Here is a 23207-nt window from a genome sequence, read left to right as displayed (position 1 = left end):
TTAGTTATCCCAGCATCATTTGCTGAAGAGACTATTCTTTTCCTATTGAATGGACTTGGCATTTTTGTCAGAAATCAATAGTCTTGGCATTTTTGTCAGAAATCAATGGTCTAGAGATGTATAAATTTATTTCTGGTTTTTCAATACCATTCCTTTCATCTACATGTCTGTCCATATGCTGGTATTACATTGTTCTGATTACTGTAGGTTTGTAGTGAGTTTTAATAGTGGGAAGTGTGAGTCTTCTTGTGCTGTTCTTTTTCAAGATTATTTTGTAGCCCCCTTGCAGTTCCATATGAATTTGACTATTGATTGGCCTTTATATTGTTGTGAAAAAGGATGTTGGAAGTTTGATGGTGATTGCAGAGAGTCTATTGATCACTTCGTGTAGTATTGACATTTTAACTATGTAAAGTCTGACCCATGAACACAGGATGTCTTTCCATTTATTTTGGTCTTCTTTTATTTCTTCAGCAGTATTTTGTAGTTTTTACTGCATAAGTCTTTAAGTAACCTCTTGGTCAAATTTACTCCTCACTGTTTTATTCTTTTAGATGCTATTGTAAATGGAATTCATTTTTTGGTTTCCCTTTCAAATTGTTCATTATTGGCGTATAGAAAGCCAAGTATGCACCTGCTTTTGGTTTGCTGATCTTATAACCTGCAACTTTGCTGAAATTAGTAGCTTGAATAGCTTTCTTGTAAATTCTCTGGAATTTTCTATACATAGGATCATATTTATCCAAATAAAAATAATTTTACTTCTTCCTCTCCAACTTGGATGCCTTTTTATTATTAACTGCTCTGGCTGGAGCTTCCAGCACAGTGTTGAATAGCAGTGGTACTAGTGTGCATCTTTGTCTTGTTCCTGATCCTAGGGTGAGAATTTTGTGTTTCATTATTCATTATAGGATGTTAGCTGTAGGTTTTGTACATTGTCATGATGTTGGGGAAATTTCCTTCTGTTTGTAGTTTTCTGAGTGTTTTTCATGAAAGGTGATAGATTTTGCCCAATGCCTTTTCTGTGTCAATTGAGATGATCATATAGCTTTTGTCCTTTGTTGTATTAATGTAGTATATCATACTGATTGATTTTTTTTGTATATTGAACCACTTTTGCATTTCTGTAGTTTTAATAAATATATAATGATATGTATCTACCATTTGCAGCACCATACTAAATGGTTTCACTTGACCTAAAAATCCTCTGCTTATTCATCACTCCTTTAGCCATAACCCTGATAGCCTGATAACCACTGGCAGTCACTCATGCATCTATTGTTTCTATAGTTTAACAAAATTTTGCAAAATACTGTGTAGTTAGAATCACACAGTAAGTAGATTTTTTGGATCAGCCCCTTCCAACTTGTTATATGGGAGAAGCTGGCCTGATAAAGCTGTTTACTCTGTGATTCGAGTTTCCTCCATGACTTGTCATTGCTTAATATCTGATTTCTTTTTAGCGTTAATATTACATTGTCTGGTTATATTACAGTTCATTTTTCTATTAATCTACTGAAGAATGTCTTTGCTGCTTTTAAGTTTTGGCAGTTATGAATAAAGCTGCTAAAAATACATATGCAAGTTTTTATGTGGACATGCGTAAGTTTTCACCTCATTGGGTAAATATGGAGGAACATGATTGCTGGCTCAAAAAAGTAAGAGTGTGTTTAGCTTGTAAGTAAATTTGTAAGTATGTTTAGTTTGCCAAAGTGTCTTCTAGAGTGGCTGTGCTAATTTGCGTCCCTACCAGCAGTAAGAAGAGTTCTTTTGCTCCACATCTTTTTTCAGCATTTGGAGTCAGTGTTCTGAGTTTTGGCTGTTCTGATAGGTGTGTAGTGGTATCTCATTATAATTTGCATTTCCTTGATGACGTATGATGTAGAACATATTTTCATATACTTATTTGCCATGTCTGTGTTTTCTTTGGTAAGGGATCTGTTCAGGTCTTTTGCCCATTGTTTTGATTGGGTTGTTATTGTTGAGTTTGTTTGACCTAAATATAGAGGTAAACTGAAACAAGATCAAGAAAATGAGTTTATTCAGGAATAGCAGAGGAACTGTAATTCAGGACAAGCACACTGTAGCAAGTTACAGATGAGTCCATTGAGGGTTTGGGGCAGGTTGTATTTATGGACAAGGAATGTAAAGAGGGGAGAGTTCAGTTAAGAGTCAGTTAAAATAAACAACAAATGGAGACCAGCCTTGAAAACTTCCTGAGCAGATAAAAATCAGTTTAGCCACAGAAACAAAACTCAGTTCAGCCCCCTCTTTGAGTCCAACCTAACCTGGGTCATCTCCCATTTTTTAAACTTCCCGAGTTTGATATGAGACAGCCCCTGGTCAACCCCCTGTCATCTGAGAATATTTTGGCACTATTGGTGTTGAATAAATCAGGCATTTGAGAGAAATCTGTTTTTTAAGTTTTGTCTCCCTCAGGACAAATGTATGAGATTCTCCATTTTATATCCTTTCCATTTTATATCCTAGTTTAGACTGAAATTCTTTCACAAGTTTTAAGAGTTCTTTGTATATGTTAGATAGCAAGCTTTTGTCAGACTGTGTGTTTTGTATTTTCTCCCAGTCTGTGATTGTCTTCTCATACTCTGGATAATGTCTTTCACAGAGGAGAAATTTTAATTTTAAGTCCTGCATACCAATTATTTCTTTCATGCATCATGCCTTTGAAAGTAGAGTATCTAAAAAGTTAACTGCCATACCTGGGATCACCTAAGTATTCTCCCATGTTGTCTTCTAGGAGTTATATAGTTTTGTGTTTTACATTTAGGTCTGTGAATCCATTTTGAGTTAATTTTTTATGAAAGGTATAAGGTTTGGGTCTACATCAGTTTTTTTGGATAGGGATGTCTGGTTGTTTCAGCATCATTTGTTAAAAAGACTGTCTTTCTTCCATTGTATTACCTTTGATCCTTTGTCAAAGATTACTTTATTATATTTATGTAGGTCTGTTTCTGGACTCTATTTTGTTCCATTGATGTATTTCACCAATACCATCCCTCTTGATGATATTGAGTCTTTCTATCCATGAACATGGAATATCTCTTCACTTATTTAGGTTTTTGAGTTTTGTAATCTTTGTAAACTCTACATAAGAGTTTTGTAATCTTCCTCATATAGATCTTGTATTTGTTTTGTTAGATTTATGCCTATATATTTATTTCTGGCAGAGGGGTGTGTGCTGATGTAAATGGTGTTGTGTTGTTACTAATAGTTTCAAGTTCATTGCTGGTATATAGAAAAGTGATTTACTTTAGTAAATTCACTTTGGATCCCACAACTTTGCTGTAATTATTAGTTTCAGCAGTATTTTTGTTCTATAGGATTTTCTACATAGACAATCGTGTCATCTGTAAACAAAGTTAGATTTCTTCCTTCCCAGTCTGTGTGACTTCTATGTATTTTCTTTTCTTTGTTTATTGTATTTGCTAGGACTTCCAGTACAGTTTTTACAAGGAGTGGTGAGAGGGCACATTCTTGCCTTTATACCTGATCTTAGTGGAAAAATTTCTAGGTTTTCATCATTACATATGATGTTAGCTCTGGGTTTTTGTGGATGTTCTTTATCAAGTTAAGAATGTTCCCCTTTTGTTGGGAGTTTTTAATCATGAGATGCTGGACTGTGAATGCCTTTCTTCATCTATTGATATGTTCATGTAGTTTTTCTTTAGATGTTGATGTAGTGGGATATGTGAATTGCTTTTCAGATAAATTATTTATTTGGCTGTGCTGGGTCTTAGTTGTGGTACACGTGGTCTTTGATCTTTGTTGCAGCATGAGGGATCTTAAGTTGCGGTGTAAGAACTCTTAGTTGCAATATGTGAACTCTTAGTTGTAGCATGTGGGATCTAGTTCCCTGACCAGGAATCAAACCTAGGCCCCCTGGATTGGGAGCATGGAGTCTTAGCCATTGGACCACCAGGGAAGTCTATTTTTCAGATGTTGAATCAGCCTCGCATACCTGGGATAAATCTCACCTGGAAGTAGTCTATAATTATTTTTGTCTGTTACTGAGTTTGATTTGTTAAATATTTTGTTGAGAATCCTTGCATTTATGTTTGTGAGAGACACTGGTCTGTAGTTTTCTTGTAATGTTGTTTCAGTATTAGGGTGATGATGGCCTCATAGAATGAGTTAGGAAATATTCTGTCTGATTGTGTCTTCTAGAAGAGATCATAGAAAACTGGTGCAATTTCATTTTTAAAGGTTTTTTAGAATTCTCCACCAATGAACCTTTTTGGAGTGCGTTTTTTTGTTGTTGCTGTTTTGTTTTTTGACTACACCACATGACTTACACAATCTTAGGTTCCCTGACCAGGGGTTGAATACAGGCCCTGGCAATGAAAGTGTGGAGTTGTAACCACTGGACTGCCAGGGCATTCCCTGAATTTGTTTTTTAAATCATGTAAGAAATAAAAAGTGGCATTACAGTAATAATGCCAGAAATAATAACCAGAAATACAGTAATAATGACTTTCATATTTCCCTATGTAGTTATCTTTACTGGAGATCTTGATTTCTTTATATGGTTTTGTGATACCATCCACTATCTTTTTATTTCAACCTGGTGGGCTTGCTTTACCATTTCTTGTAGGGCAGGCATAGTGGCAACACACTCTTCAGCTTGTTTATCTAGAAATGTCTTAATTTGTCCCTCATTTTTGAAGGACAGCTTGCCAAGTGTAGACTTCTTGGTTGAGCTTTTACTTTTTCAGCACTTTGTTTCTTAAATTTTTAATTGAAGTATATATTTGCTGTATAATGTGTTACAGTGTATAAAATAGTAATTCACAAATTTTAAAGGTTATAATTTAAAAATATTTATAGTTGTACATATATTTATAGTTATAAAATATGACTGTATTCACTATGTTATATAATGTATCCCATAGCTTACTTTATACCTTGTGCCTCTTACTCTCTTATTTCTTATTTCTGTCTTATTTCTCCCCATTGACAACCACTAGTTTGTTGTCTACATCTGTGTCTGATTCTTTTTGGTTGTATACACTAGTTTTTTATATTTTTTAGATTCCATATATAAGTGATATCATACAGAATTTGTCTTTCTCTGGCTTATTTCGCTTAGTATAATGACCTCCAAGTCCATCCATGTTGCTACAAATGGCAAAATTTCATTCTTTGTATGTCTGAGTAGTATTTCATTATATGTATGAGTGTTAGCCACTCAGTCATGTCTGACTCTTTGAGACCCAGTGGACTGTAGCTGGTCAGGCTCCTCTGTCCATGTTATTCTCCAAGCAAGAATACTGGAGGAGTAGTCATTCCCATTTCCAGGTGATCTTCCTGACCCAAGCATGAACCTGGGTCTCCCACATTGCAGGCAGATTCTTTACTGTATGAGCCACCAGGGAAGCCCATTATACATATATACCATTTTTCTCTATCTGTTCATCTGTTGATTGACACTTAGGTTGCTTACATATCTTGGCAATTATAAATAATGCTGCTATGAACATTGGAGTGCATGTATCTTTTTGAATTGGTGGTTTTTTTTTTTTCTTGATACATACCCAGGAGTGGAAATTACTAGGGCAGAAGCACTGAATAGACATTTATCCAGAGAAGAAATGCAAATGGCAAGCATGCACATGAAAAGATCCTCAACCTCGCTAATCATCAGGGAAATGAAAAATCAAACCCACAATGAAGTATCACCTCACACCTGTCAGAATAGCTATCATCAAAATGAACACAAATAAATGTTGGCAAAGATGTGGAGAAAAAGGAGCCCTTGTATACTATTAGTGGGAATGTATATTGGTACTGCCACTATTCAAAACAGTATGGAGGATTCTCAGAAAACTAAAAAATAAAACTACTATTAAAAAAAATAGGGGGAGCAAAAACTGCTGCCACATTCTGCCTAGCAGTCTGTCTGCTGCACACACTGGGGTATCCCTCCAGGACCTCACTTCAGAGAGTGGAGGAGCCATTGATAAGTCTGTGGCTTGGAAGAGTGTCTTCACCTGACCAAGCCAGGTACCTTGATCACAGACTTTCAGCCTCCAGCACAAGATCAAGCCCTGATCCTTTAGAGTGGGAGCACTGACTCCAAGACCATGGACTACTAGAGAACTAACCCTAGGGAGTATCAAATAGTGAGAACTCACACAAAGGAAACCACTTGAATACAAGACCCAGCATCACCCAACAACCAGTAGCCCCCTGTGTAGGATGCCTCATCTAAACAACAAACAACAACAAAAAATATCACTCAGCCTTGCCCATCAGAGGAAAAACAAACAAAAACTCAGCACAAATCCCACCTATACGAAGCTTACACAAATCACTGGCCCAAACTTAGGAGGGCAGAAACCAAAAGGAAGAAAGAATTCAACCTTGAAGCCTGGGAAAAGGAGACCTCAAACACAATAAGTTAAAAAAAAATAATGAAAAGGCAGAGAAATACTACACAAATGAAGGAACAAACTAGAAACACAGAAGTCCAAATAAATGAAGAGGAAATAGGTGAACCACCTGAAAAAGAATTCAGAATAATGATAGTAAAGATGATCAAAAACCTTGAAAACAAAATGGAGAAAATGCAAGAATCAATTAACAAAGACCTAGAAGAATTAAAGAATAAATATACAGAGACAGACAGCACAATTACTGAAATTAAAAACACTTTAGAAAAACATTGATAACAGAATATCTGAAGCAGAAGAACAAATTAGTGAGCTGGAAGATGAAATGGTGGAAATAACTTCTGTACAGCCGAATAAAGTAAAAAAAAAAAGAACTGAGGATTGTATCAGAGACCTCTGGGACAATATCAAACACACCAACATTCAAATTATAGGGGTCCCAGAAGTAGAAGAGAAAAAGAAAGGGTATGGGAAAATTTTTGAAGACATTATCATTGAAAATTTCCCCAACAGGAAAAGGAAATAGTTCATCAAGTCCAAGAGGCGCAAAGAGTCCCATACAGATAAATCCAAGGAAAAACATGCCAAGACACATACTAATCAAGCTAACAAAGACTAAACACAAAGAAAGAATATTAAAAGCAGCAAGGGAGAAGCAGCAAGTAACATACAAGGGAAACCCCATAGGCTTAACAGCTGTCTTTCAGTAGAAACTCTGCAGGCCAGAAGGGAATGGCAGCATATATTTAAAGTACTGAAAGGAAAAAATCTACAACCAAGATTATTGTACCCTGCAAGGGTCTCATTCAAAACTGATGGAGAAATCAAAAGCTTTTCAGACAAGCAAAAATTAAGAGAATTCAGTACGACCAATCCAGTTTTACAACAAATGTTAAAGGGACTTATATAGCCAAGAAATACAAGAGAAGAAAAAAGATCTACAAAATCAACCCCAAACAATTAAGAAAATGGCAATAGGAACATATATATTAGTAGTTACTTTAAATGTAAATAGATTAAATGCTCCAACCAAAAGACACAGACTGGCTAAATGGATACAAAAACAAGACCTATATATATGCTATCTACAAGAAACCCGCTTTAGACCTAAAGACACATACAGACTGAAAGTGAGAGGATGGTAAAATATATTCCATGCCAATAGGAAGGAAAAGAAAGCTGGAGTCAGTTTAGTTCAGTAGCTCAGTCATGTCCGACTCTGCAACTCCATGAATTGCAGCACTCCAGGTCTCCCTATCCATCACCAACTCCCAGAGTTCACTCAGACTCACATCCATTGAGTCAGTGATGCCATCCAGCCATCTCATCCTCTGTCGTCCCCTTCTCCTCCTGCCCACAGTCCCTCCCAGCATCAGAGTCTTTTCCAATGAGTCAACTCTTCGCATGAGGTGGCCAAAGTACTGGAGTTTCAGCTTCAGCATCATTCCTTCCAAAGAACACCCAGGACTGATGTCCTTTAGAATGGACTGGTTGGATCTCCTTGCTAGAGTAGCAGTCCTCATATCCGACAAATAGACCTTAAAGTAAAGAATATTACAAGAGATAAGAAAGGACACTACATTATGAACTACATTGTGATCAAGGGATCAATCCAAGAGGAAGACATAACAATTGTAAATATTTATGCACCCAACACAGGAACACCTCAATAAATAAGACAAACACTAACAGATATAAAAAGAGAAATGGACAGTAACACAATAATAGTAGGAGACTTTAACACCCTACTCACACCAATGGACAGATCATCAAAACAAAATTTAAAAGGAAATACAAGTCTTAAGTGATACATTAGATGAGATGGATCTCATTGATATCTGCAGGACATTCCATCCAAATGCAGAAGAATACACCTTCTTCTCAAGTGCACATGGAACATTCTCCAGGACGGACCACATCTTGAATCACAAATCAAACCTCAATAAATTTAAGAAAATTGAAGTGCTATCAAGCATCTTCTCCGACCACAATGCTATGAGACTAGATATCAATTATAAGAGAAAAACTGTAAGAAGTACAAGCACCTGGAGAGATTAAGCAGCATGTTTGTAAATAATCAACAGGTTACTGAAGAAATCAAAAGGGAAATCAAAAAGTTTCTAGAAACAAATAACAATGAAAACACAACTCAAAACCTATGGGATGTACCAAAAGCAGTTCTAAGAGAGAAGTTTATAGCAATACAATCCCACCTCAAGAAACAAGAAAAACATTGAATAGACAACCTAACTTTACACCTAAAACAACTGGAAAAAGAAGAACAAAAAAACCCCCAAAATTAGTAGAAGGAAAGAAATCATAAAGATTCTAGCAGAAATAAATGAAAAAGAAACAATAGTAAAGATTAATAAAACTAAAAGCTCATTTTTTGAGAAGATAAATAAAAGTGACAAACCTTTAGCCAGATTCATGAAGAAAAAAAGAGAGAAGAATCAAATCAACAAAATTAGAAAAAGGAGAGGTTACAACAGACAATGCAGAAATACAAAGGATTATAAGAGACTATTATGAACAACTATATGGGAATAAAATGGATAATCTGGAAGAAATGGACAGATTCTTAGAAAAGTTCAATTCTCTGAGACTGAACCAGGAAGAAATAGAAATTATGAACAACCCAGTTACAAGCACTGAAATTGAAGCTGTGACCAAAAATCTCCCCTAAAACAAAAGCCCAGGACCAGATGGCTTCCTTCACAGGAGAATTCTGTAGAACATTTAGATAAGAGCTAATGCCTATCCTTCCAAAATCTTTGAAAAAATAGCAGAAGAAGGAACACTTCCAAACTCACTCTATGAGGCCATCATCACCATGATACCAAAAACAGACAAAGACAACCCAAAAAAGAAAGCTACAGGCCAGTATCACTGAAGAACATAGATGCAAAAATCCTCAACAGAATTTTAGCAAACAGAATTCAGCAACACATTGAAAAGCTCATACACCATGATCAAGTTGGGTTTATTCCAGGAATGCAAGGATTCTTCAATATATGCCAGTCGATCAAATTGATATGCCATATTAACAAATTGAGAGAGAAAAACCATATGATAATCTCAATAGATGGAGAAAAATCTTTGACAAAATTCAGCACCCATTTATGATTAAAACTCTTCAAAAAATGGGCATAGAAGGAACTTACCTCAACATAGTAAAGGCCAAATATGAGAAACCTACAGCAAACATTATTCTCAATGGTGAAAAACTGAAAGCAGTCCCCTTAAGAATAGGAACAAGACAAGGGTGTCCACTTTCATTACTGTTATTCAACATAGTTCTGGAAGTCTTGGCTACAGCAATCAGAGAAGAAAAAGAAGTAAAAGGAATCCAGATGGGAAAAGAAGAAATAACGTGCTCATGGTATGCAGATGACATGATACTGTACATAGAAAACCCTAAAGATAGTATCAGAAAGTTACTAGAGCTAATCAGTGAATTTAGCAAAGTGCAGGATACAAAATCAATACACACAAATCACTTTCATTTCTATATACTAACAATGAAAAATCGGAATGAGAAATTAAGGAATCAATCCTATTCACTATTGCAACAAAAAGAATTAAATATCTAGGAATAAACTTACCTAAGGAGACAAAAGAACTGTCCACAGAAAATTGTAAGACACTGATGGAAGAAATCAAAGATGACATAAACAGATGGGGAGATATTCCATGTTCCTGGGTAGGAAGAATCAATACTGTGAAACTGGCTATACTACCAGATGCAATCTACAGATTCAGTGTGATCCCTATCAAATCACCAATGGCATTTTTCACAGAACTAGATACAAAAAATTTCACAATTCATATGGAAACACAAAAGCCCCTGAATAGCCAAGGCAGTCTTGAGAAAGAAGAATGGAGCTGGAGGAATCAACCTTCCTGACTTCAGATTATACTAGAAAGCTACAGTCATCAAGACAGTATCCTACTAGCACACATACAGAAATGTAGGCCAATGGAACAAGATAGAAAGCCCAGAAATAAACCCATGCACCTATGGGCACCTTATTTTTGACAAAGAAGGCAAGAATATACAATGGAGAAAAGACAGCCTCTTCAATAAATGGTGCTGGGAAAACTGGACAGCTATTAAAGAATGAAATTAGAACACTTCCTAACACCATACACAAAGAAAAACTCAAAATGGATTAAAGACCTAAAGGTAAGACCAGAAACTATAAAACTCTTAGAGGAAAACATAGGCAGAACACATGATGACATAAATCAAAGCAAGATCCTTTATGACCCACCTCCTAGAGTAATGGAAATAAAAACAAAAGTAAGCAGGTGGGACCTGATTAAACTTAAAAGCTTTTGCACAGCAGAGGGAACTAAGCCTGGTGAAAAGACAGCCTTCAGAATGGGAGAAAATAATAGCGAATGAAACAATGACAAAGGATGAATTTCCAAAATATACATGCAGCTCATAGAACTCAGTGCCAGAAAAGCAAACAACCCAATCAAAGAGTGGGAAAAAGACCTAAATAGAAATTTCTCCTAAGAGGACATACCAATGGCTAACAAGCACATGAAGAGATGCTCAACATCGCTCATTATTAGAGAAATGCAAATCAAAACTACAATGGGATATCGCCTCACACTGGTCAGAATGGCCCTCATCAAAAAGTCTACAAACAATAAATGCTGGAGAGGGTGTGGAGAAAAGGGAACACTCTTGCACTGTTGGTAGGAATGTAAATTGATACAGCCACTATGGAAGACGGTATGGAGATTCCTTAAGAAACTAGGAATAAAACCACCACATGACCCAGCAATCCCACTCCTAGGCATCTATCCTGAGGAAACCAAAATTGAGAAAGGCACATGTATCCCACTGTTCATTGCAGCAGTATTTACAATAGCTAGAACATGGAAGCAACCTAGATTCCATCGACAGATGAATGGATAAAGGAGTTGTAGTACATATACACGATGGAATATTACTCAGCCATAAAAAGGAAAGCATTTGAGTCAGTTCTGATGAGGTGGATGAACCTAGAACCTATTATACAAAGTGAAGTGAGTCAGAAAGAGAAAGGTAAATGTCATATTCTAACGCATATATACGGAATCTAGGAAAATGGTACTGAAGAACTTATTTACAGGGCAGCGGTGCAGAAACAGACACAGAGAGTAGACTTATGGACATGGGGAGAGGGGAGGAGAGTGTGAGATGTGTGGAGAGAGTAACATGGAAATTTACATTACCATATGTAAAACAGACAGCCAGTGGGAATTTTTTTGTTTCAGAAATATTATGGGGAAATATTATGTTTCAGGAAACTCAAACAGGGACCTGTATCAACCTAGAGGGGTGGGATGGGGAGGGAGATGGGAGGGAGGTTCAAGAGGGAGGGGACATAGGTACACCTATGGCTGATTCATGTTGAGGTTTGACAGAAAACAACACAATTCTGTAAAGTAATTATCCTTCAATAAAAAAATAAAAAAACAGAACTCTCAGCACTTTAGATATGTATCCCATTGTCTTCTGGCCTCCATGGTTTCTGCTGAGAAATCAATTTGTAATCTTATTGACGATTCTTTGTATGTGATTAATCACTTACTTTTGCTACTTGCAGGATTCTTTTTCTTTAAATAGTTTGACTATAATGTGTCTCAGTGTGGATATATGTGAGTTTATTCTACTTAGGCTTAGAGTTTCTTGGTTTTGTTTCTTCACATCTTGTGCCAAATTCGAGAAATTTTTTGGATATTATTTCTTCAAACAATGTCTCTACCCGTTTCTACTCTCTCCTTCTTATGGTCCTGATTTGCTGTATATATTGGTTTACTTCATGATATTCATAGTCCATTAGTCTCTAATCACTTCAGTTTTTCTTTTCTTTCTGTTCCTTTGATTGGATAATTTAAGTTTTGGTATTTTCAGGATTCCTCATCCTTCTTCCTGTCTTCTCAGTTCTGTTGAACCCCTGTAGCGATATTTTCGTTTCCGTTATTGTACTTTTTAGTAATAGAATTTGTTTGGTTCCTTTTTATAATTTGTTTCTCCATCGATATTCTCATTTTGCCCATACATTTTTTTCCTGTTTTCTGTTTGTTTGTTGTTTGTTTCTTCATGTTTTTCTTTACCTCTGTGAGCATATTTAAAACAGTTGCTTTAAAATCTTTGTTTAGCAAATTTATTGTCTGGGCTTCCTTAAGGATGATTGTTTATATTTATTTTGTTCATTTGAATGGTTCTACTTTCCTGTTTCTCTGTATGCTTTTTTTTTTTTATTGTTGTTGAAAACGGAACACTTGAATATTATAATGTGTTAAACTCTGGAATCACATTCTCCCCCTTTTCCAGAGTTTGTTGTTTTTTGATTGTTGAATGCTGTGGTAGTCCATTTGTCTAGTGACTTTTCCTAACTGTTTTTGCAGAGGCTGTATTCCTTGTTCTCTTCCATAGCTTGTATCCAACTACTGTTTTTGACTGAGGTGCCAAAATAGATAAGAAAACATCTCTCTTAGTCTTTGCAATTTGGCTCTGTATTGAGGCTTTCTTTCAACACTTGGCTAGACTTAAACAGAGCTTAGGGGTCAGCCCAAGGTTAAAGCTTAAGATCCTCTCAGGTCTTTTGTTTTGTAATGTTATGATTTCCTTTTCATTCATCTCAAGGTATTTTCTTTTTTAGCAAAATTGTATTCAACTATAGTTAGATGGCATCACCGACTCAATGGACATGAGTTTGGGTGAACCCCGGGAGTTGGTGATGGACAGGGAGGCCTGGCGTGCTGCGGTTCATGGGGTCGCAAAGAGTCGGACACGACTGAGCGACTGAACTGAACTGATAGTTGATTTACAGTTTTGTGTTAATTTCTGCTATACTGCATAGTCAGTTGCATTCTGATTTATCACAGGGTGTTGAATATTTTCCCCTGTGCTGTACAGTAGTACCTTGTTGTTTATCCACTCTCTGTATAATAGATTGCACCTGCTAATAACTGCACTCCTAATTTTACTTCCCCTGTGCACCCTCCCCCTTGGCCGCCATAAGTATGTTTGTCCTCTGTTTCTGTTTCGTACATATGTTCACTTGTGTCATATTCTGTATTCCACATATAAGTGATATATGGTATTTATCTTTCTGTTTCTGACTTACTTCACTTAATGTGAAAATCCCTTAGTCTATCCATGTTGCTGCAGATGGAATTAGTTCATTCTTTTTAATGGCTGAGTAATATTTCATTGTGTGTGTGTATACACCACACACAGCATTCTGTCACTGGACATTTAGGTTCTTTCTGTGTCTTGGCTGTTGTAAATAGTGCTGTTATGAACAATAGGGATGCATGCATCTTTTCAAAGTATAGTTTCTCTGGGTATATGCCTGGGAGTGAGATTGCTGTGTCATACTTCACCTCTATTTTTAGTTTTTTGAGGAACCTCCATACTGTTTTGCATTGAACTGCACTCATTTACATTCCCACCAACAGTGTAAGAAGATTCTCTTTTTTCTGCTCTCTCCCCAGTGTTTATTATTTCTAGGCTTTTTAATGTGGTCGTTCTGCCTGGTGTGAGGTGGTACATTGTAGTTTTGATTTACATTTATTTAATAATTAAGTGATGAGCATGTTTTCATGTGTCTGTTGGCCATCAGTGTGTCTTCTTTGGAGAAACGTCTGTTTAGGCCTTCTGACCATTTTTTGGTTGGTTATTTGCTTCTTTGTTATTGAATTGTAGAAGCTGTTTATATATTTTGGAAATTAAGCCTTTGCTGGTTGCATCATTTGCAAATACCTTCTCTCAGTTGGAAGTTTGTCTTTTTCATTTTGTTTATGGATTTCTTTGCTGTTTGAAAGCTTATATGCTTGGTTGATCTCATATGTTTATTTTTGCTTTTATTTCTGTTGCCATGAGAGACTGACTTACGAAAACATTGGTACAATTTATGACAGAATGTTTTGCCAATGTAATGTTCTTGGAGTTTTTTGGTGTCTTGTCTTACATTGAAGTTTTTTGGCCATTTTGAATTTCTTTTTGGGTATGCTCAGAGGGTGGTTTACATGTTGCTGCCCAACTTTCTTAACACCACTTGCTGAAAGACTGTTTTTTCCCATTGTATACTATTGCCTTCTTTGTCGAAGATTAATTGCCTTTAGCTCTGTGGGTTTATTTCTGGGCTCTCTGTTTTGTTTCACTGATCTATTCAAGGTACTTTCTAATTTCCCTTCTCAGATCTTTTCCAAGCATACATCTCGCCCTAGGCATATCTGCCTCTTTCTGAAGTTCCTTGTATATACAGTTGCTCTTGAATGTCCAAATTCTGCCCCGCCCCTGCCAAACCCCCACTCTGCCTGTTTTTTTCCTTCCTGGCCTTAGATGATCTCAACTGTAATCTCTTGCCCCAGATGACTGTCGGCAGTTCTTTTTTCTCACAGTGAGCGTTGGCTGCTGCTTTTGTGGTCTGGGTGAGTTCTGAGTTAGGTACAGAGATGAAAGGCTTGCGTCATCTTTCAGGGCACCCTCACACAAGGTAGAACAGACTTACATGGTGGTTTGTGTCTGAGGTCGTCTTTCCTTCCTCTAGAACCAGGGAGAATGTGGGGCAGGTGTAATTCAAAATGCCACAAAGCTTTTCTGCAGTTTCTAAATTGCCTTTTTCCCATTTCAGCCTTTGCTTAGTTAACTTGCCTGTTTCAGAATTTTGACAAAGTTAATTCTGACTGGTTCTACTTGTTTTTTGCTGCTTCTCTTTGAGGATAGGAGCTAGGTGCTGTCTGTCCCACCGTTTTGTGTTTAGAAATTGTGTTTACACACGCTGAATGTGCATTTTGTTCCTGTGGTAAGTTCTCATCTGTTCACATATTCTCGAGTTCCTCCTCCTCACTGTGTCTGTCCCTGGCGTGGGCTTCACATGATTTCCTGTGTCTGCACAAAGAGATTTCTTGTCCCGAGATCATGTCTGCAGGTTCTGGCACCCTCCAGTACAGGCACACTCTCACAGGCTCACTTTTGAAGAAACTGCTTGGCCTATTCTGGAAACTATCTTCAAATGCCTAGACTTCTCTCCCAGGGCCTTCCTGCGCCCTGACTGGGGTCTGAATACTTGGTTTCATTGTGGTTCTTCCCCTTCCCTCCTTCTGACTTTGTAATCACTGTGGTCCTTCCGCTCCCCTCCTCTGACTTTGTAATCACTGTGGTTCTTCCACTCCCCTCCTCTGACTTCGTAATTTCCTTTGTGGTATTTATGGCGTGTCATAAAGTGTCAGAGGCTCACAGAGGAGGCCTCTGTCATGGCTCTCATTTCTGTTTCTTTTTTATTGATGTAGTTGATTTACAATGTTGTGTTAACTTCTGCTGTACAAAAAAAGTGATTCAGTTATACGTATATTAATATATACATACTTTTTCATATGCATGATAAACCATGGGGTATTGAATATAGTTCCCCACGCTATATGGTAGGACCTTCTTGTTTATCCATTTTATGTATACTGGTTTGCATCTGCTAATCCCAAACTCGCACTCCTCTCCCCTTTCTCTCCTCCCCCTTGGCACCGGTTCTTATTTCTTCCTTGTAGAATTCGCCAGGGCTCACTGGACTCCTTGGGTGCCAGGTGCTTTGACAGGCCTGGACTATGATGAGGAAGCAAAGCTCTTGGACCTAGGGCCCACTCTTTGCAGCTCAGGGTCACAGGTTTTCCATTTCTGACTCTTTTCAATTCCCCAATGATTTTATCTTGTTTTGGTTGTCATTGCTCATATTTTTCTTCCTTTTGATTTTTATTCTGACCTCTTTTCCATCTTGTGGTTTCTTAATTTAGAGTTGTCTTCATCCCAGGACTCATCATTCGCATTCTTTATTAACATAGATTTGGATAGAGAGGGAAGAGGGGAGATTTAAAACATTTTTTTTTTTTTTTTTTACTGAGTTATAATTTACAGACCATAAAATGCACAGCTTTTACATGCTCATTTGGGTGGGTTTTGGCAAGTTGACAATTCATGTGTGCTAAACACTTCAGTCATGTCTTTGTGACCCTATGGACCATAGGCTCCATGGGATTCTGCAGGCAAGAAAACTAGAGTGGGTTGCCATGCCCTCCTCCAGGGATCTTCCCCACCCAGGGGGAGACTCCCAACCTGTAATCAGCATCCAAAATAAGATACAGAACATTTCTGTCATCTCAGAAAATGCATTTAGCAAGAGGGAAGCTTTGCCTATTGTTATTTTTTGAGTTGTCTTTTTATTGTTGATTTTTAAGGTTCTTTATATATTCTGATGTGAACCCTTTGTCAGATTTGTGTATTTCAAATATTTTTTTCCTGGTTTGTGACTTGTTTATTTATTTAATTAAGTCTTTTGACTCACATTATTTTTAAGAAGTGGTAAAATCCTTTTTATCAGTGTTTGACTTCTGATTAGAGCTTTTTGTGTCCTGTCCAGGAAATCTTTGCCTACTGCAAGGTTTCGAAGATAGTCCAAGTCACCTTCTCGGAGCTTTGTGGTCGTGGGTTATGTTAAGCTCTGTGATCCATTTTGGGTTGATTTTCGTGTGTAGAGTATGGAGTGAAACAATATTACCGTTTGTTAAGAAGACTTGCTTTCCACATTGTTTTGGTGTGTGGTCTGAAATCAGTCCTCTGGGTCTATTTCTTCTCCATCTGTCCTGTTTTGTTGCTGGTTTTGCCCACCTTTATGCCTCTGCCATCTTGTCTTGATTTCTGAAGCTTTATAGTTCTTGGTGGTTCTCAACTAGGGACAGTTTCAATGTACTGGGAACATGTGGCTATACTGGAAACAATTTTGATTGTCCCAGTGGGTGTGAGGGGTGGAACGGGGCTCCTGACATCTAGTGTGTCTAACCCAGAGGTGGTGACTAAACATTCTACATGCAGAAGTCAAACCGCCATAGCAAAGAATTATTCCGTCCGAAATGTTGGTAGTGCCAAGACGGAGAAATCCTGCTTTTGTGAGTCTTCAGGTCAGCTAGTAGAAGTCTTCTGATACTGCTATTTTAAAAAAATACCATTGACTAGTCTATCTCCTTTGTATTACCATACGAATTTTAGAATCTGCTTATCAGTTTCTACAAAGGCATTTCCTATGATTTTGATAGGAATTGCTTGAAAATGCAATTTTGTCCAGCTATGCTAGCCTAGCTATTAAGCTTTAAATCTGAAATAATAAAATAGTATAAGTAATTAAGATTCAATACGATTAGGAGCTTAGTCTCTCACTTTCCCTAGTCATATCTCAGGTGTTCAGTAGCCTCATGTGTCTGGTGGTTACTATGTCAACAAATAACAGAGCCAGAGAACATTTTCATCATCATAGAAAGTTCTCTTGGACAGCACTGGCATAGTTCAGTTTGGGAATTTATATATTCTTCTGATCCATGAGTACTTAAGTTTTTTATGGACATTCTTTATCAGATAGTAGAAGTTCCATTGCACTCATAGATTACTGCTAGTTTTTAATTATGAATATTGGATTTTCTCAGATGTTTATATCTGTTGTGATGACCATATTGTTTTTTTCCTTTAATAAGTTCACTGCTTTTCACACATTAGATCAGCTCTGGATTCTTGGGTTAAACTGCACCTGCCAGTGTTTTTATACTATCTCAGGACTCGCTGCATCTGTGTTCATGAGGGATTTTGCTCTGCATTTTCTTGTCCCAAAACAAGAAGTTTTGGTATCAGGATAATGCTGGCCTCATAGAATACTCTGCAGACTGTTCTGGGTGAGGAGATTTACTAGGAATTGAGCTCTTATTCTATTCTGTGCCATTTTACCGATACCATCTCCTTTAATCCTTAAAACTATGGTAGAGCTTCCCTGCTGGCTCAGTTGGTAAAGAATCTGCCTGCAATACGAGAGACCCCGGTTTGATCCCTGGAGAAGCAAATGGCAACCCACTACAGGGTTCTTGCCTGGAGAATTCCACGAACAGAGGAGCCTGGCGAGCTATAGTCCATGAGGTCTCAAGAGTTGGACACAACTTAGCGACTAACCCACCACCTCCATAGTAGGGGTAGTAACATCCCTCCTTTTCAGGTGGGGAATCTCAGGCTCAGAAAGTAATTTCCCCAAACACATGGCTGTGGTTGATGGAGGCAGAATCCAATTCCAACTACACAGACTCTAGAAGACCAGCCCTTGGATGAGGCCTCCCACTGCTGCTCCAGGGGTGAGGTGGGCTGTGCCTCAGGTGACAGCTGCCCTTCAGTTCACCAGACAAAGACTGGATGTCTGTGCTGGGGTGTGGTGCCAGCCTCCGGGGCTGAGCCAGTGCCAGGGGGCTTCTCCTGTCTCCCCTGTTTTTCCTGGAGTATGAAGCTCTCCTTTAGTTTCTCTGATGATGAAACTTTGGTACCCCTGTGGAAACCAGCTCTGAATGGTTGCCCAGTGTGGGTGGGGCTTGGAGTGGTCTCTCTCTTTCTAGGATGCTTGGACATTAATTCATCCGTGAAAGGGGCTCGTTTTGTCCGATTCTGTGACTCGTTCAACATTCCCCTCATCACTTTTGTGGATGTCCCCGGCTTCCTGCCTGGTGAGTCACTGATGGAGGTGGGCCAGGAGAGGTGGTTTTGCCCAGTGAGACGCCCGCTTTATTTGGAGGTCCTCTTGCACAGTTCCCTCAGGATCTGTGACGTTGCCATCCTCTGGGTGTCTGGAGGGTGGGGCTGGCTGGGGGTGGCCCTGTGGGGAAGGGGAAGCCCTCACAGCTGAGAGTGGAGGGTGGGCCCTGGGGAGACTCTGTGGGGATCCAGTAACTTGCTCGTGACACAGGCACCGCGCAGGAGTATGGGGGCATCATCCGCCATGGCGCCAAGCTGCTCTACGCGTTTGCAGAGGCCACTGTGCCCAAAGTGACGGTCATCACCAGGAAGGTGAGGAGCTCAGGCTGGAGCCTGCTCACCCCCAGCGGCGGGGCCTGGGGGTTGGGGTCTGGCCGAGAGGGTCAGCAGTGCTGGAAGGAGTCTACGCCTCACTCCCCTTAACAAGTTCTCAAGGATGGCTCGGTGTGGATGGTCCTGCAGACACGTCCAGCAGAGAAGTCCCTGCTCATCTGGGAGTGGGAAAAGGCCGGCAGACCATGACTGTGAACTGCAAAAGGCCTGTGGCTGCGCCCTGGTATTCCCGGGCCTCCCAGCCCTGGGCCTTCAGGAGCCCAGGAGGGCCAGTCTTGCTTTTCATCCTCATTTCACTTGGCTTCCTGGGGTCTTACAGGGACGTGATCTGGTTGACTCAGGCACTAATATTCAGCATTTGGGACTGTTGTAGGCCTACGGTGGTGCCTATGATGTCATGAGCTCCAAGCACCTCTGTGGTGACACCAACTATGCCTGGCCCACGGCGGAGATTGCGGTCATGGGAGCAAAGGTAAGACCCTCCAGCTTTCCCTTCTCCTGGCTCCAGGACTCCACTCTCCCCGCACAGCTGGGAAGTGTTGGGAAAGGCGTGGGCCCCTGGGGTCGCCAGGCCTCTGGGGAGTTGGGGTCTGGACCTTGGCAATCCCCCTTCTGCACTCTCACTTCAGGCTCGGATCCAGGTAGTAGGTGCCTCGAGTGGATTCGGGGGTTCAGTAGAAGGGAAAGGGCTGAGTCAGCTGAACTAGTTGTTGGAGGATTGGATGTTTCCCCAACCCCATCCCCAGCTCCCAAGAGGGCCCGGAGCCACTCCTGCAGCCCCCGGAGGCCGAGCTGTAGTCCTGACCCTGCTGACTCTGGGCAGGGTGCCTTCTGTTGCTTAGTCTACTCACCACTCCTTTCCTGCTTTGAAATAGCTGTCGGGGTTGAACCAGGTATCTCCCAGGCCCCAACCTCCCCAAGCTGACTTTTAGGGGTTCTGACAGGAAGGCTTCTCTCTCAGTCCTCATTTTTCTACATTTGCATTTTAGTTTCTCTGCCTCTGGCCATTGAGTTGTGTGCTCAGGGCTCAGGATAATGAAAAAGTGTAACAGCATTCCGCTTCCCTTGATACGGGGACCTTGACTCTTAACAGTAGAAACTGGGCCAAATATCTTGGCCTCGGAGAAGGACAAATGCACTTGGAGAGGTTAGGACAGAATCTAGGGAGGCAGGTGATGCCTTGGTCTGGGCCACCCGGTCATTGGAGCTGTGGCTGAGCATCCATTGCAGCCGTGGGGTTACGGTGGTCACTCCAGGCACCTGGTGTGGCCACTGCTCTCCAGCACACTTTGTTTACCAAGACATTTGCAATCACTCCCAGTGATGTTGAGAGGAGGGGGGCCTACCCTGGTCTCCGGGGGCCTCCAGGACGATCACCAACTCCTCTCGTGACAGGGTGCTGTGGAGATCATCTTCAAAGGGCATGAGAACGTGGAGGCTGCTCAGGCAGAGTACATCGAGAAGTTTGCCAACCCTTTTCCTGCAGCCGTGAGAGGTGGGCCTGTGGTGGGGAGAGCAGCTTGGCTTAGTTGTTGGGTCGCTTGCTGCTTATTTTGCTCCAGAAGGCCTGCCTTTGCCCTTCCTGCTGAGTCTGGAGACTAGTGAGGGCTGGCTGGACCATGATCCATCATCACGTAAGGGCAGAGGGGCCTGTATGGGCCACTTTGTAACTGAGGTCAAGAAAACATTGCTGAAGTGGCTAAATCTCTCTTTGTGGTGTTCTAGTTACCCAGTACTGTGAAAAATCTACTCAAAACAAAGTGGTCTAAAATAACCTCCCTGCACCTTCCCCTCTGAGCTGGGTAGTGGTTCTGCTGGCATCGGTCATGGAAGTATGTCATCTAGCTGCCTGGCTGGGGCTGGATAGTCCGTGGTGGCCCCACTCACATGGCTGGTGCTGGCTGTCAGCTGGACTCTCCTTCAGGGGGTGGCTTATTCTTTGGCAGGTGAGTCCACGCTGCTCTGCAGGGTGTCCTGAGGGCAGCAAGAGGGTGAGAGGGGAGACAAGGTGCCTTGAGGCCTGGGTGTGGAAGTTGCAATGTTACTCTTGCTACATTCTACTGGCCAAGGCAATTTACAAGGCCAGGTGAAGAAGTACGGTCCACTTCCTGATGGGAAGAGTGGCAAAGTAAGGTGGCAAGACGGACTTATGCACAGGATGGGACGAATGATTGTAGTGAGTTTTAAAAAATAAAAGTGCACTTTCTTCATTTTATTCCCTACTAAATTCATCTTGACAGGATGGAGGAGGGGTCACATTTTCCTTTTCTTGCTGAATGTTTCTGGGCCAGTTTGGGACCCGCCAGAGGAACAGGGGGCTCCTGGGGTCATGGGGAGGTTCGCAGGACCGAGACCCTCTTGTGTCGGCCTGGGCCCTGTGCACACTGTTGGCCCCAGAAGGTGGCGCCCACACTGAGCACCATGTGAGGGCTTGGTGGGCAGCAGGTGATCCTCTTCCTTTCCTGTTCTTCCCCAGGGTTTGTGGACGACATCATCCAGCCTTCCTCCACACGTGCCCGAATCTGCTGTGACCTGGATGTCCTGGCCAGCAAGAAGGTACAGCGCCCTTGGAGGAAACATGCGAATATTCCATTGTAAATGAATCAGGCAAAGATAAACCAGGAGCTAATTACTGCCTGGCCATTTGTGTACGCCCTGCCTTTGCAATCATGAAACCTGGGAATCTAAGTACAATTAATCACTTGAAATGACTAAGTTTATTAAATCCTAGAAAGATTTCATTTGTGCCTTACTGTAAAACTATTTTATTAAAAATCTTAACTGATGTATTTTGAGCTTAAATTTCTTTTTCTTTGTGGTAGAAATCTGAAAAATGAAGAAAACTAGAAAGAAAACACTATAGTGTGATCACTTTGAGCTGACCCTTATCTGTGTATCGTTTTCCTTTCTTTCCCTAAGAATTAATTTTTTCTCTGAAGGTGAGATAATAAGCCTTTAGAGTGAACTACTTATCCGCTTAGGCTTCAGTTTTCTTATAAATGATATAATATTTAAATGATGTATACTATCCTTCTGTTTCCTTCAGGAAATGTGGAGGATTAAAGGTATTTATAATTGTGTTGTATACATGTGTGTGTCTATCAGAATAGATGCTTAGGAAGCATATGCTGTATAGTAATTGCTTACCTTATATTTACTTCTTTCCAGAAATGTGTTCTCAGATTTTAAAAAACGTTTTTGGAAAATTTCAAACCCGTGGAAATATGGCAAGAGCTGTATACTCTTTACCTAGATTCTCCAGTTCTTAACACTTTCTACATTTGCTTCATCTCCTACATAAATGTATAATTACTATTTTTATTGACCTATTTGAGAGTAAGTTGCAGAATCATAACCCTTTGTCTCTCCAGATTTCAGTGTTTATTTCCTATGAAACAAGGCTCATTGTCTTACATGGTCTTTAATGAGATTGACATTTTTGAAGCATGTTTGTAGAATATTTTGTAGACAGTCGCTCAGTTTGGGTCTGTCTGATTGTTTACAGACCTTTAGATCCAGGTAAGAATAATACACGAGTGTTCTTTTCTTATATTACATTAGGAGGCACATGTTAGTTTTTTCCCATTATTGATGAAATTGAATCTGATCACTGGAGAAGGTGACAGCTGCCAAGATGACAGCCTTTGTTAATTTTCTCTTTGTAATTAGTAGCGAATCTGGGCGCATTTTGTAAGCCCACTTTTGTCAGCACACTTTTGTCTAGTACTCGTAGTATGATTCTTGCCTCAATCAGCTGTTCTGTGTTGGTTATAAAATACTGTATTTCTGATCCTATCATTTTATCCATAAGGAAGGAAGGATGGAGTTTTCTCTTCAAAAAATTTTTAGTATCAATTTAGACATGTAAATTATGTTTTCATTTTTAAACAGTTTTCCTGAAATAG

At 39.8% G+C, this 23207-nt stretch overlaps 1 protein-coding gene across 2 annotated transcripts in view; it reads left to right on the top strand.

The window, feature by feature from the left end:
• PCCB (propionyl-CoA carboxylase subunit beta) overlaps nucleotides 1-22091 on the top strand; it is a 92608-nt gene extending 70517 nt beyond the window's left edge. For both annotated transcript variants that reach the window (XM_055569607.1, XM_055569608.1), the window contains exons 11-15: nucleotides 18834-18941; nucleotides 19181-19281; nucleotides 19676-19774; nucleotides 20698-20797; nucleotides 21779-22091. In XM_055569607.1, the coding sequence (XP_055425582.1) occupies nucleotides 18834-18941; nucleotides 19181-19281; nucleotides 19676-19774; nucleotides 20698-20797; nucleotides 21779-21900 (530 nt within the window). In that variant the 3' untranslated portion in view covers nucleotides 21901-22091. The remainder of the gene's footprint in view (nucleotides 1-18833; nucleotides 18942-19180; nucleotides 19282-19675; nucleotides 19775-20697; nucleotides 20798-21778) is intronic.
• The last annotated feature ends 1116 nt before the right edge of the window (nucleotides 22092-23207 follow it).

This window comes from Bubalus kerabau, chromosome 2 (genome assembly GCF_029407905.1).
Source record: "Bubalus kerabau isolate K-KA32 ecotype Philippines breed swamp buffalo chromosome 2, PCC_UOA_SB_1v2, whole genome shotgun sequence".
Lineage (NCBI taxonomy): Eukaryota > Metazoa > Chordata > Mammalia > Artiodactyla > Bovidae > Bubalus > Bubalus kerabau.
The sequence above is the reverse complement of the archived record's forward strand: the minus strand, read 5'-3'. Positions and strand labels throughout refer to the sequence as shown.